This window comes from Neopsephotus bourkii, unplaced genomic scaffold (genome assembly GCF_033783945.1).
Source record: "Neopsephotus bourkii isolate Nb327-2 ecotype Australia unplaced genomic scaffold, CSIRO-AGI_Nbou_v1 NB_1655, whole genome shotgun sequence".
NCBI lineage: Eukaryota > Metazoa > Chordata > Aves > Psittaciformes > Psittacidae > Neopsephotus > Neopsephotus bourkii.
In genome coordinates, this window is record NW_026902129.1 from 5,583,077 (window position 1) to 5,598,104 (window position 15,028).

The 15,028-nt window shown below is 43.6% G+C and overlaps 1 protein-coding gene across 1 annotated transcript in view; it reads left to right on the plus strand.

Annotated features, from left to right (window-relative positions):
* CNTNAP2 (contactin associated protein 2) overlaps positions 1-11,021 on the plus strand; it is a 1,027,100-nt gene extending 1,016,079 nt beyond the window's left edge. Inside the window, exon 24 of the mRNA XM_061374850.1 lies at positions 520-11,021. Within this exon, the coding sequence (XP_061230834.1) occupies positions 520-719 (200 nt within the window). The 3' untranslated portion in view covers positions 720-11,021. The remainder of the gene's footprint in view (positions 1-519) is intronic.
* The last annotated feature ends 4,007 nt before the right edge of the window (positions 11,022-15,028 follow it).

The window sequence follows — 15,028 nt, forward strand, 5'->3', positions numbered from 1 at the left end:
AGGATAAGTCTGATGATAAAGCAGTTACATCTGTAATTATGTGGAGCCAGTGCCTAGTGGGTGGAGTGAGCCAACAGTGAGTCAAGCCAATTTCCAAGGACATGTTGAGGAGCTATGATAGATGATCTACATGGCCATTGACTGGAAAGGGTACCTCAGTGACTCCATCCTCAGAGCTGCCCAGGCCTTGACATGTCACAATTTCACCCCTATGTTCTGGGAGCGCTTGGCACACTCTTCCTCATGGTCAACAAAGCTCACCATTGTTAGAAGGTATTCATGTTGAAGTTGGAATTAATGTTTTGAAGGGAAAGTCACTAGCACACTCCTTCCAGTGACATTTTGTACATAGCAAGAACTATATATCAATATTAGAGTAGTGGAAAGCAAGCAGCTGTGGTGCTGTTTAAGTGCCTGGGTAGCTTCAGCTCAGCTTGGGGGAGCTGTGGGATCCTTTCTTTGTGCCAAACCCTGTCGGTGTTCTCGCAAGTGACATCTTTTCTTTCCTCCTCTGTGTAGGTGTCATCGCAGTGGTGATCTTCACCATCCTCTGCACCTTGGTGTTCCTGATCCGCTACATGTTCCGCCACAAGGGAACCTACCACACCAACGAGGCCAAAGGGGCAGAGTCAGCTGAGAGCGCCGATGCTGCCATCATGAACAATGACCCCAACTTCACAGAGACCATCGACGAGAGCAAGAAGGAATGGCTTATCTAAGCGCAGGGGGACGGGGCCTGGGGTGGGATACAAGCTGGGCCAGGGTGGGACTGGGATGACTTTTACAGTGGGGAGAGAACACTGTGCGTCAGACGCTTGAGCACACGTACGGTAAAAAGATCAGCACAACTGGAGGAGCAAGTGACAGGAAAGCCTCACTGAGACTGGAGGAAAAAACAAGAATATCTCAAGCATTTAAGAAAAAAACACTTTTCCATATTTATTAACAGCGAATTGCCCCTTCCGTATCAAACAACTACAACAAAGAGCAGTTTTGCAGCGTCAGCATTGGTTTCAGTTTTGAGTAATACCTGTCTGTTTCTCTGTGTGTTTAGAAGTGTTCTGGATACCCGCAGTGAGCAACGGGGCTGGTTTCTTACATGTTTTAAAAGCTGTTTCAATCATGGGTAGTCCTGTCCTGAGAACATGTGCCAGACCTTTCTTCCCACTGTTGTGTTCCTTCATGAGCACTTCCACCTCCCCACAGGCTGCCCCCAGCCCTGCACCTTGACCATGTCACCATTCATTTTGGTGGTGTTGAAGGGAGGGCTCAGGGCTGGGGGTAAAGCAGGGGGTGAAGATTAATGCAGACCTAACTCACCAGTTTCTCAATGTATCATCAGCCCTGACAGGATCCATCTTCCTGACCCAGGCACTTTGTTGATTGCATACAATTCTCATCAGCAATGTAAAAGTAGTGTTACTACAACTGCTAATACTACCACCAGAGAGAATGATCACAAAGCACAGGAAGCTGTGGGGTGGGGGGGGTGGGGGGGTTGTATTATTATTGTTGTTATTATTTTGTTGGTCTCTAAGGGAGGTTGATGCTGTGTGAGTCTGTTCCTGTATCTTTGGCTATGGCACTGTTGACCTGCGACACATGCCAGTTAAAACTCGGCTCTGCCTGTGGCATATTGGCATATACAGTACTTAGGCGTAAGCATTGTAGTAGGGAATTAGAGCCAGACTTTGTTTGTTTCTGTTTCTTTTTTTATAGGCTGTTGAAGAAATATTAGTACAGCTCTAGTCAATGCATTTGAACCCATGGCCTTCACATAATACTTTTTTCCAGCTCTACAGAGCAGTTTATTCTTTAAACCCTTTGTTTCAGTCCCTTTGCAAGGAAAGCCTCTGCTGGCAGTGTTCACGCAGGCAGGAAGGTGAGGCAAAGGAGGCTTGGAAACCAGAGAGCATGTGAGGAACACACAGGACACAGTGGAGAGTTTCTTTTCAACGCAGAGATTTACCTGAACTGTTTTGCTGAAAGGCCTTTTTAAGAACAGCAAGGCCAATGCTAAGTGCAGCATCGCACCCCGTGTTCCCTGTCAGACTGGTGAAGTTGTAGGTGTGACTTGAGAAGCAGTGTAGGAAAGGCAAAGAGGCAGCCTGAAGACCTAAATCGTTTGATGGCAATAACATAGTTTTAGCTTGTCCTCTTGTAGCGGAGCGTGGTTCTCCAGTGGTCTGATTTGACAGGAATTTAAGGCCTTAATGGGCAGGTTTTTGCAGTGGAACAGAATGAAGGAATGAATGTATTGTGGGGCATTTGGTGTGTGCTGAAAGAACAGAAACAACACCAGGACTTTCCCTTTAAAGGTATTTATGCTCATGACAGTCTCAGAGTTGCTTTAATATTGCTGGGTTTTGTATGCACTGATTTAATCCATTTTTCTGTACAAGAAGGATTTATTTCTCACCCAGATCTGCAATCTACTAGGCTAAGCAGTGCTGGCATCTGAAATTTCCTTATCATCTTTTTTGGTTGTATCTTTCATTATTCTAGTTGGTGCATTAAAATGAACAAGAAGAAAAATCGTGGAGGGAGAAGAAAATACTGGAGTCTTACAGACAGTAAATTTATAAGCACAATTTATCAGACAGACAAGGCCAGATATTAAGGTGTATGTTAAAGGTATTAAGGACAGTAGCCTAAAGTCCTCTTCTGGGTTCACTGAACACACATATCAGAGCAAATCAAGCCCATTGATTTATTCTCTTTATGGATTTGGAGTTAGCATGCAAAAAAAGTTGCCAGTTTCAAAAATAATTACTGTTTCTCAGGTAACCTTATATGGCAGAGGGGGTCGGGTAGGCACAAAAATCACCTCTGTCACTCTTGTGCTCTTCAGTCTTTTGCCTTGCCTCCAGTATTAACGTCTAGGGAGAGGTTTAATCGAGCAGATGAGTCCTCATTCTTGTTTAATCGTGGGTGCAAGATTAGTCTCCACCCTTGGAGAGTTATCAGCATGGGATGGATCTAGCCTGCACCACTAACTACCCAACAAAATACAGAACAATCACAGATGTCTTTGTAGGATTGAAAAGGCATTCTCTTTTCTGTAGTATTTTATGTTTATTTTAATGGTATTTTAGTCCACTCTGAAAAACATCCTTGCTTTTAACTTGCAGGTTACAAAGAGAAGTGAATATACCATTGTTTGCATAGATTGGGATTTGGTTTGCAGCACAAAGTTACTTACTACTCTCGACTTAATGTGTGGGAGGAGGATCAGATTTATGTGTCCTGAGAGACCAGAGTTCTCTGCTGCTTCATGCAGGAGAGACAGGCTTAACAGCCACCATGCAAAGTTGCCAAATGCCTCAGCATAGCCCTAGCTCAGTCTCTGTGCCTAACCAGGTCCTCAGTGAAGGCAGGGACACTTGTCTGGGTTATGGTAGTGAGGAGTCACACATCTATTTACTGGTTTTCTAAAGGATTACCAGCTGATCTCCCACAACCCTTGGAATCAAGAATTTCTGGACAATAACATTTGACCATTGCACAAGCAATAGCTGTAAATTAGTGTCTTAAATCTGAAAGCCAGGTGATTTCTGAAATCAAGCATGCAAGCATCTGCATCTCTCCATTGACTGGACACCATGGGCCTCTTCATGTGAAGTTCATCAGTGCTACGTTAAAATGTTGATAATCTTGTTGCCATTATTTTCATGATACACTTTAATAACTCTACAAATTCTTTTTGTTATTAAAATGATTGTTTCTTCTTAAACTGGACCTTAGTCGTGATATTGTAGACTAGCAGCTGGTCTCTGTATAGGCATTTGGTGACTGTAGGTGAATTCCTGCCTGTCTGTATTTCATTGTTGAGAATGACACATGTTTAATGACAGGCAGTGGTCATTCAGCAGCCTAGCTCGATGAAGCAGGAGCAGGCTCCAAGTAGTGTGTGTATTTTGCTAGCACTACGTCTGTGCTGAAGATTTCTTCCTCTGCAAGTCTGTTACTGAAGGCTGAAACAACATCTGTAGTTTACTTCACCCACTCTTACTTGTGCCAGAAATGCATGTCATTTAGCAAGTACTATCCATATGCTTGTAGTGGGGAAATACGTTGGAGGGGAGAGTAAATCCTGCTTGTATAAAACTCAGTAAGAACATCAGAATAATCAGCCTTTTATCACCTCTTTTTAGCTGCTTCACTGATTTGAATGGTGCAGGAAAATGTAGCTGCTGTACCGGTTGGGAAACCAAGGTGTCCCAGTTGTGTTTCTAAAAGGCTCATTCCTGATTCCACAAGAATTAATGGGTACCAGTGGTGGGGAGAGCAAGGCTGGGCTGGAGGCTCGGACACTCAGTGTTAGTTAAATAATGTCAGCAACATTTTGGATCCTCATTCACAACACATACAGACCACGGAGCAGCAAAGAGCCAAAATGATGGAAAGCTGATTTTGATGTCAGCCCAGCCTCAAGAGCAAAGCTGCAGTCCAGTGTGGCAGTTTTGAATCAGGTCTTTCACACTCTGCTTATTCCAGATTCACTGATAGGAAATTCAGATGCGTTACATAGGAATATTTATCTTTAATTGGTACTGGAGTATTTCTACTTTGTCTTTTTCCCTTCTTACGCATTATGTATACCTTTTATATCTCCTCTAGCAGTTACCACTTCAAAGGTATGGCAGCATTTTAATATCATGCTCTAGGTAGCCTGATGTATGTGCAAGGATGGTCATCATAAATATTTCATTCAGACTGTCAAAGCACTGGTGTACACGTACAAGTTTGTTGTAGTGATAAGAATTCAGCTCAAGAGACTAGTAAATAATTACATTTTAATTAAAACAGTGTCCTTTTATGGCAGATGCATCTAATTTCCAGGGTAGCTGCTGCAGTGTGGAGCTATCTCAGCTTGACAAGCAAGAGCTTTTCATATGAACAATTTTCCATTTCATCAAGCATGGTGATGCTGAAAAGGGTGTCCTTTCTGAAAAGGAGAACCTAAACTCTGTTAATCAGATTTCATTATCCATCCTAGAGAAACTAAACAGAAACCTTGCCTTCTAAAAGCAACAGCATGTAAAGTAGAATGAAAGGACAACACATATGTATGCCTGATACCTTCTATGAATGTCTTTCCTTTCAACTAAAGTTCTGTTAGAAACCAGATTGGTAAATTTTAAACAAGAAAAAAGGAAATTCAAAGCAGTTTTCATTCCTCTGACAGCTGTTTCCTTGTGTTTTATATATTCTGATCATTGTCTATATGTTTTCCTCCTAGTACCAGGCAATCAATTTGGAAAAGACAGAAGCTGGAAAGTCCTCTTAAGACAAGACTCCCACAGTACATGAAAAAAGGGACTTCAAAATGCATTTGTGCACAGGAAGATAGGGTGCTAAAATCAGGGAAGATTCACTGAAATGAAAGTATGTTCCTCCTGCATTAGGCAGCCCCTGATTACCTGTTACAGAGGAGAATCTCAGGCGGTGTAAATCTATTCTTGTTGAGGTGGGCTGAGGGTAGGGATTTGGTAGAAATGGAGTGACTGCCTTGCTGATGTTTTCCCCTTTCTTGTCACTTTGCAGATAGCAGTAAGCGGTCTGCCATCATTTTTGCTATTGCAGGCTCTGTGGCATTGCCAGCTTCACAAGAGGTGGACACTACAAATGGCTGAGTGTGGGTGGTTTGCCTTCTTTTCCTACCATAGCTCTCTCCTTTCTTTTATGAATGTGAGCCTTTTATTGAAGTTGTTAAGAAAAATGTATGTCAGCTCAACAGACTTGTGTCTGTTCTTTTTAATAAACTACCTTATCAGGCTTTAAAAAAGTTTTTATGATGTGAAGCATTTTATAAAAGAACTATGTTAAGTGCACTTGAATGGGAGAATGTGAAATCTAGGCAAAGAAGCATCAGTGCAAAACCAGCTGAGTCTGTGACTGTGCTTGTACCAGTCTGTTGCTCTGAATGCAGTGTGAGTTGCCTTAACCACCGACTCAAAGCACTGTCCAAGACCTTAACTTCCTTTGTGGAATATAATAGTGGCAGAAGTCCTGTTGTGATGCCTTGTAGCCATGTTTTGACCATTCATTTGTACTGACGGTTGTAACCCCTAAGAGAGTCATGCTTTCTGCAGGGATATTTTTTATTTATATAGGAAAGCTGTAGAATAAAGAGATGGGAGTGAAGGTTCAAGTTTAAAGCACTTCTGATATTTGTACACTGGGACACAGAGAAGAGTCTTTGCTTCTTGCTGTCACCCAGTGTGTCTAACTGCAGCTAGAAGTGTGTGTCCATGCACACCTCTGAAACCTGAGGCTATTCAAGATACAATGTCTAGAGCTCCTGGGTAATTACTGCCAGTGTGGGTGGGTAAGATGCCAAACTTGCTTCAAACCCATGAGTCTGCAGTGCTGCCAGAAGCACTCACTCTTGAAATCAAGAATCAATTTTGGAGATGAACTTAAACCTTGCCCTACAGTAGTAAGCACATACAGCGCCCCAAACGAGAGCAGGCTTGGACCTGGTTACTGAAAAGCATTTACTCAACAATCCGTAACACAGTTCTTTCAACACCCTATTTAACTCTGACTTTCACATATAAGCACACTTCTTGAAGAACAATCAAACCCCTGATTATGGTAGGGGAAGAAAAGTGGCCAATCCATGGCTTCATCACAAATGGAGGGTTTTTTTCAAATGACTTAACGTAAAAAAGCAGTTTGATACCAACAGGCTCTTTCACAGAGACTTGTGACCAGTTTTCTGTTCTTAAAACATCTTAAGAGAAAAGTTAAGCAATTATTCCACATGGTGCAAAGCACAACTAGAGCTGCTTCTGTGAAAAAGAGGTAAGATACAGTCTGCAAATACACGTAGAAGCAAGTAACAAATGTAGTGCATCCAGTTCCTTCTGTGATGCAGCAGCTTCCAATAATGCCTATTTACACTCCCACTGCTATTTTTTCCTTAATGGAAAAACATCTGGATTAAATGACAAATACAGAAGTGCATTCACTTCATTTTACCATAGATTAATGTTCTCACTTAGTATGTAACAGGGTGATAGGGAATAGCAAATGGTTATTTCCTCAGATTTCATAGCAGTAATTCTGCTGGCTCCAAGGGTCAGTGATGTACTGTCACTATATTAATTATTAGAACATAGAGGTACTTATACTGGTAGTACTAAACAACTGGCACTCTGGATTCTAGTAAAGGCCTTCTCTGAGAAGACTTATTTATTGAAAACCCATGTCAAGGCAGGTGACATTTTCAGACGAGAAAGAAAAGTGAATTACTGGAATGACATTAGAGCAGAAGCCATTTGAGGGGCTGTTTAGCATACTGAACAAAAAATTATACCTGAAGGAAAGTCTTTTTGCCTTCTCATTAGGGATTTGGTACAGGTACCGTGCTGCGGCTAGTCACAGATCACCATGTGCATGTGCATTGCCTTTTTAGTCAAAATGTTTGAGTTTCTTTCACATGCTTTAAAACATGTTGTAAGAACACAGCTGAAGATGCGGAACTGAAGCAAGCTGCCCTAATCTGCTGGTGAGAGCACAGACCCACAAGTCCCAGGCTCTCCTATCTGCTGCTCTGTCCCAGATGTGTTGCTGCCTGTCCCTGTCTGTTGTCCCTTTTCCCCAAGTCTTACAGAACCACAGAACAGCCCAAGTTGGAAGGGAACTCAAAAGACCTTCTGGTCTAACCGCTCATGGCAAAGGGACCCTAGATGTGATGATCTAGCATCCTGTCCAGTCACTTGTTTTCCCCCACTAACTCCATTTTCAGGGTGGGAGGCTAACAACAGGCTCTTGTTTAAGACAGACTGAAAGAGTCACTGGAACAAGTCAACGCACTCTGGAGTCAGCCAGGCAGCAATAACTTCAGATGAGTTATGTGAGGTGGAAGTAGGCTTCATCTGCGAGATTTCCAGCTCAACAGCTCTCCTACATTTAGTCATGGCTTTGGTTCAGCAATGAGCAACCAGCCAAGTCTATGTATTATTTCTTTAAACCCATGCGGAGGTAACGTAACATAAATAAACTTGGCTGAATAACCACAAGGCAGCCACCCCCTGTAAACTGATACTTATTCTCTAAACTGCACATCCTCATGCTTATGGTTTGTGTGTCACTGAAGGATGCTGACCTTGGCACAGTCAATAAATCATTCACAAGCTGGCCCAACAGCTCTGTGCTGCTTTTTGGTATGGATCTCCATTGGTAAATGGTTAAAAATAAATCTATGGTTTGCCATCATAAAGCACTGGACACACTATCAGCAGCTACTTGTAATTTATTTCTGTTATAAAATCAAGGTCTGTCTGCAGGGGGGTTTGTGTGAGGTGCTCTAACGAGACCTTTACCCCTGAAACATAAACTACTACAATGGAGCGAGGCAGCAGAGAGAAATTCCCTTGGTTGCACACCATGAAACACAACGTAAAGTCCCTTTTGTTACACAGCTCCTGGTAGAGGAGTAAGATCTCTGCACACATTTAACATCTCCTTCTTTCCAAACCACTATGCACCTCTCCAAGGCCAGCACGGAGAGAAGCTGGCAGTTTGGCATTTTTTTCCTGTCTTTACTTCAGAAATGTTCCATCTCTCTTATAAATTCATCACCTTCCACTATCATCTTTAAACTCTTTCCCAGTAATGCTAGCTACTTTGACCAAGGTGAAGCCTCTCACCTTCCTAAAATGGGACTATTGTAGTGGGAGAGTTGTATGCCACTGAATTCCTGTCATCTATTCATTTGCAGCTGGGTTTTATCTGTTTGTGGTACTTGGTGAATGAAAGGAAAAGTTTGGTTTCTGCCATCCGCAGCATTATTTTATAACTAACTTGTTTGTATCTGTTCCAAGCTCACAGCACCATCTGGCAAAGAGTCTGCAAACAAAGCAGCTGCACCTCGTTCCATTAAGCACACTCACCTTCTCTTGCTTGGTTCAAAGAGATATCAATACTAAAATAAATGTCTAGCAAAAGTCTGCTTCTGTTTTCCTTAGGACCACAGGATGTCAGAATTAACCCTCAGCCACCCCTTTCCCTTATGCCTTTGTGGTACGTATACAGGGCCTCCAAAGAAAGGATGCAAAGATAATGATGCTCTAAAAGCTTCTAATGGGTTTTAGCCTTTGGAGTTTTAAAGGTCCATCCCAGCAGGGGCAGCACATCAGCACTCCTGCAGATTTCAGTCACTGGCACATCCAAGAAAATTCTCAACATTACTTAGTAAAGAATTTATTTTCATTGGATCAGCATCTCAGAAACAGAAAATAAAATGCTGCTGTATTTGGAATACCCGAGATCCTGTACTTGCCCTATTGCAACTCCTGTATTGTGTCTGATCTTTTGAAGCTCCAACTACATAAGGAATCAGAGCCACTTGAATAAAGGCTAAGGCTCACTTGATTCCCATTAACTCTTCAAAGTACTGGCTTTCCACAAATATCCTTTGTGTGGTCTTTCTCACTCATGGTAAGGAGGATCTTTTGCTCTGCTCTTCAGTGGATGAAGACCCATCAGTGGGCTGGGCAGGTGTCACACAGTATCTTCGGCCCTAGTGAACTGAACCAGTACTGACCTAATCCTACGTGTGGATGCCGACCCTAACTAATAGCGCTTCATATCATAGGGATTAAACAGATTCCTCCCCCCCCCCCCGCTATGGAGTGCTTGGGATGTGCTCAGTATGAAGCTTCTTACTGACATATATAAATAGAGATATAGAGATAAATAGATATTTTTATGGAAATGTTTTATAAGTGCCCTTTACTTTGTGCATGGTAATTATTGCCAAACTCTTGTTATTTAGGAACTACAGAGTGGCTGGTTCTGCAGTTTAGATGGCAACCAGCTGTCTCTGTTGCAACGGGGACTTGGGGTATGGGCTTGGATTTTGTTTTTTACTATTCAGCTATAATTTGCATGGTTTGGATTTGGGTTTTGTCTCAGTGTCTTTTTGTTTGGGTTTATTTTTCTTTCCTCATTGGTTCTCTGGCAGGGACATATTGGGCTCAAGCAGGAACTTATACAAATCACAGTCTTTGAGAGACAGATTGAAGCTACCGGTGCCATATAACTCTTCAGAATCACCTGCCTTGTATGGCCTGTGATGTTGATCAGTGTTAGGGCCTCAAGACACAGTTTCTTCAGCAAGCTGGTGGGGTTTTCACGTATAGTGAAGTGCTCCAATTTCCCTAGCTTTGCTTGACAAGCTAGCAATGGCTGGGCTATGGGTATAGCCTCATGAGCAGGAAAAGGGGTCAGCAGAGACTAGGACAGGAATGAGAATTAAGAAGATTCATAAGCACAGCAGTAGTAAGACTGTCAAAAGTGCTACTGAGTCAGGTCATTTTACTCCTTTTTTGTTTCAAATGCTCTCTGTTTGTATGCCATATCCGAGTAACACATCTCCACCAGCCAGCCAGCTCTCAATAACCTGGGCTCTTGGTTACAGGTAGAAATGCAGTTGTGCTTTCTTATCCATCTCATTCCTGCTGCTGTGGAGTGGTCTGTACCCGGGAAAGGACCAGGGCCATTAGCTCTTAGGAAAGTGAAACCAGTCTCGTGTCCCTTCCTTACTAACCAGGTTGCAAGCCAATCCCAGGGTTCTGTGCCTACAAAGCTGGCCTGATTTTGTGGCAGGTGAACCAAGACCTTGTCTATTGGCAGTTATTCTAGTCCATAGGTTTCTTTCTTGAGCACAATTTTCCCATGGGAAGTATAACCAGGATATGATGGTTACCCTATTTAAACAAAAATGTGTATATTAAACCAAAAGAAAACAAAAAATCCTAATCTGAAAGTATAGTGTATCAGAGATTCCTCTGTTATAGACATTTAGTCTACAGATTTATGGCTACATTTGCTATGTTATGCTTGAATAAACATATAATTCATTGAACTACACAAGACTGATAAAAGTAATACGATCTCTTTAAGGAGAATAAACTGTTTGTAAATTTATAGAGTATAATCTGTTAGGCCTTATTTGAAGTATGTACTGTGGTTTGGTAAAAGTACAACATTAAAAGAGCCTTGCCAGATGAGGACTGGTTTTTTTGTGTGCGCGTACAGTTGGTTTTAGATATCTGAAATCTTCATTTAACAAAAACAAGCTCTCCGAGGCTGTGTGTAACAGCCCGAGATGACATGCAGAGCACTATTCACATTGCTGTGTACGTTGCTCTGGACAGGTGAATCTGTTTTCCTGAGTAATTTGGACCCAGTGCTGTCTGGAACCAGAACTGGCTGACTGATAGCGCTACTGGCTGGAAAACCTTAAAAGAGGATTTGATAGAACTTATTAATAGCAAAAATACAGACTAATGCTGCCACTGCACATCCAACTGGTGTCTGTTTAATGGGGGAAAGCTTTAGGCGTCTTCAGAGCAAGAGCTGGTGTGCCACAGGCTGCAGTCATGCACCTCTTTCCCTATACACTTTGTACACATCTGGCCTGCTTGGATGGAGCATACCCATCCCTGCCCAACGCATACCACATGAGCTTGAATAATGACTGGTATTGCTCATGAGCCCACTCACAGGGGAATAGGGTCTGCTTAGGTATTGAGGGGAAAGGGAATCTCGTCTCTGACAACCCACTGGTTTGTTAATTTAAGCTCAAGAGCTGCCTTCAGCCTTTGGGTGATGGAGCCCAGGGTAGGTCAGATCAAAGGTGCCTCTCATGCCATAACCTGGTTTTGTCATGCCCAAAAGCAGATGCCTAGGGATGATGATAACGAGGTAATGATAGCACAGTGTACTTGTGATACTTCTTCAGAATCACAAAATCATAGAATCAACCAGGTTGGAAAAGCCCTTTAAGCTCATCCAGTCCAACTGTTCCCTAGCACTGCCAAGGCCACCACTAACCCATGGCACTGAGGGCCTTGTCTACACAGTGTGTGAACACTTGAATGGACAGCGACTCCAGCCCTGCCCTGGGCAGCCTGTTCCAATGCCTGAGCACCCTCTGGGGAAGGAATTGCTCCTCAGCTCCATCTAAACCTGCCCTGGTGCAGCTTGAGGCCATTTCCTCTTGTCCTATCACTTGTTCCCTGGGAGCAGAGCCCAGCCCCCTCCTTGCTCCAATCCTGCTGTCAGGCAGTTGTAGACAGTGATAAGGTCCCCCCTGAGCATTCTCTTCTCCAGACTGAACCCCCCCCCAGTCCCTCATCACAGTTGCACTCCAGGCCCTTCACCAGCTTCATTGCCCTTCTCTGGACCTGCTCCATCATCTCAACGTCCCTCTTGTAACCACATTTAAGGACTTTGTGGGCCAGGGGTGGTTTTATATGTTTAGTCATCTCTTTCATCCCTACAGAACAACTGGGGTCTCCTCGCAGCTCCAGTCATTCCAAAACAACAAATTGCTGCGCTATTCAGTCTCAAAAAACAAACATCAACTGAGCAAGAAGGGGAGTTTTTCCTTTATCTCTGCTTGCTGATGAAACAATCTCACCATGCCTTAAAGCAGAAAGGCAAAAGAAATGCTTCAAATCTCCTTTGTGCTCTGCACAGTTCCAATCACATCTCTGCACACAGAAATCGCTGCATTTTACAATGACACACTGAGGACAAGCTGCACAGTTCTGATACCCAGATAAATCTGCAGCCCTCTATGAACTGACTTCTGACTGATACTTCCTGTCATCACCTGCAAGAGTTGTAGCTTGGGCCCGTGCTGTGTGTGTGCTAAAGAATTATTTTCCATCTGTGACTTGCACATCTATCAGTGTCCATGGAAAGTCATGTTTCTTGCATGAGACAGGGTAGACACTTTGCTTTTGGAGCTGACTGCTGTGGAACAGAATCACAGAATGGTTTGGGGTGGAAAGGACCTTAAAGCTCATCCAGTTCTAACCCCCTGCCACAAGCAGGAACACCTTTCACTAGAGCAGGTTGCTCCAAGCCCTGTCCAACCTGATCAGATCTGGACGCACAAAGGAGCCTTTGTGCTACTGCCTCATGCAACACACAGCTTTTTATGATGTCTCCAGTTTGTTAGTATCCTTAAGCACACAGCAGATTAAACACTGGTTGTCCATGAGCTGTGGCCAGCACACCTCAGGTTCTGTCTTCACAGAACATGGCTGAGAACCCTGAAGGTCCTGAAGAGTTCCAGCTACTTCTCTCTCTTCCTATAGGTGAGAAGCTCATTGAGGCTGAAAGGGCATCATTTCAGTGCCAGCCCATCTAAGGAGGTTGGGTCTCTCTGACACCTTTTTCCCAGGAGTGTTAGGAGGGGAACCTTCACTAGCTAGAAGAAGGGTTCCTGTACCTTCTTATTAGTGATTGATAGTTTGGTTACCAAGATGAGGCAAAGAACTGCATAGATACAGCAGTTTCAAATTGCTAGGTGTCTTAGCAGGGTACAGTGAAGGGAAGGGTAGAAATGAGGGTTTTAGCTGCTTGACTGATGTATAGGGCTATAGTAAAGATGCATTTTAAATCCTATCAACCACTAAGGCTCAGGAGTCAATGAGACAGGATTTCCCTTTGCAGAGTTCTGCTGAGTAAGCCTGTTAATCTCCAAATCCTTCAGTTGTTTCATGGCAGGATGTGGTAGGCAGGTAACTGTTGCTGGATTTTCTTCATCTCCAGATGCCTGCACATGTTTATTCAGCTGGATAAGAAATGATGTGAAAGTGCTACTTTTGTGTGTAAAAGGGATTTGTGGGAGAATATTTACTAAGTTTCGAAAGGAGCCTTAAAGGACAAGGATTCAAAGTATAAGACTTACTAAGTTAGATTTTTCTTTTTGAAAGAGAAAGAGAGAGGAGTCCTTTTGATGGCCAAGGAAGGAAGGAGAAAGCATGGTTTCTGGAAGCCTCCTCCCATGCCCTAATCTGGCTGCCAGTCTCCTTCCCTAGGTAAGCATTTCTCAGGTTAAGGCACACTCATGGTTTGTTGCTAGTTATTCTGGTGGTCCACCAAGACCAGGTGTAGGGAACTTCCTGCAGGTGCCGTGGTCACCATCTATCCTGTTGCAGCCACCAGTCCTCACACCAAGCAATGTGTTGTGTGAGAGCTGCTCTCTGGTAGTCCTCTGTGCTGGGAGCAGTGAAAAAGGTGAACCTGTGTGCTGCCATGATGTAGAAACCTGGACGTGGGGATGATAAGGTGCCCGGAGAGTTACTACCAGGCACAGACTCACAGTTCTGACCACAGTAGAAGCACTATGGCAACTTGAAATGGGGATGTCCCTGCTGGTAGGCAACCCAATGGAAGCAAATAGGCCAAAATCTTGCAACACATTTAAGCCCCGCCTGTACCTCAGCACCACGCGCCTGCTCTCTCATACCTCTCCTTCCCCAGGGCAGGATGGGGAGGACAATCAAAGGAATGTAAGCCCCATGGGTTTAGATAAGAACAGTTTAATAACTAGAGTATAATACTACTACTACCTACTAGTAACAATAATAATATAAATAACAAGAGATACATAACATTAAAAAAGAAAAACACTCCAACAAACAGCAGTGATGGACAACACGATTACTCACCACCCACTGACCAATACCCAGCCTTACCTGAGCAGTGATCAGTCCTTTCTGGGTAACTCCCTCCCAGTTTCTGTACTGGACATGATGTGCTGTGATATGGAATACCCCTTTGGCTAGTTTGGGTCCGGGGTCCTGTGTCTGCTCCCTCCTGACCTCTTGTGACACTCCTCACTGGCAGAGCATGAGACCAAAAAGCCCTTGATCAGGGTAAGTGCTGCTGAGCAACACCTGAAACATCGGTGTTACCAATCAGCACTGTTCTCAGACTCAAGCCCAAACACTGCATTACACCAGCTGCTGGGAAGAAAATTAATTCTATCCCAGCTGAAACCAGGTCAATCTGCTGCTGCCCACAAGGATGTTCACAGGTGTCCAGTGTTAATGGTGATGAGCAAAAGGAACACAAAGCAGGTGCGCTCAGGACCCGCAAGGCTCACTCAGCCTGCAGATATGCTCTCTTGTTGATGTTGGTATTAACTCAGCCCTGTGAGGGTGCTAGCTCTAGCACTGCTTTCCCACACAGCAGGCATGCCTCGGAGAACAGG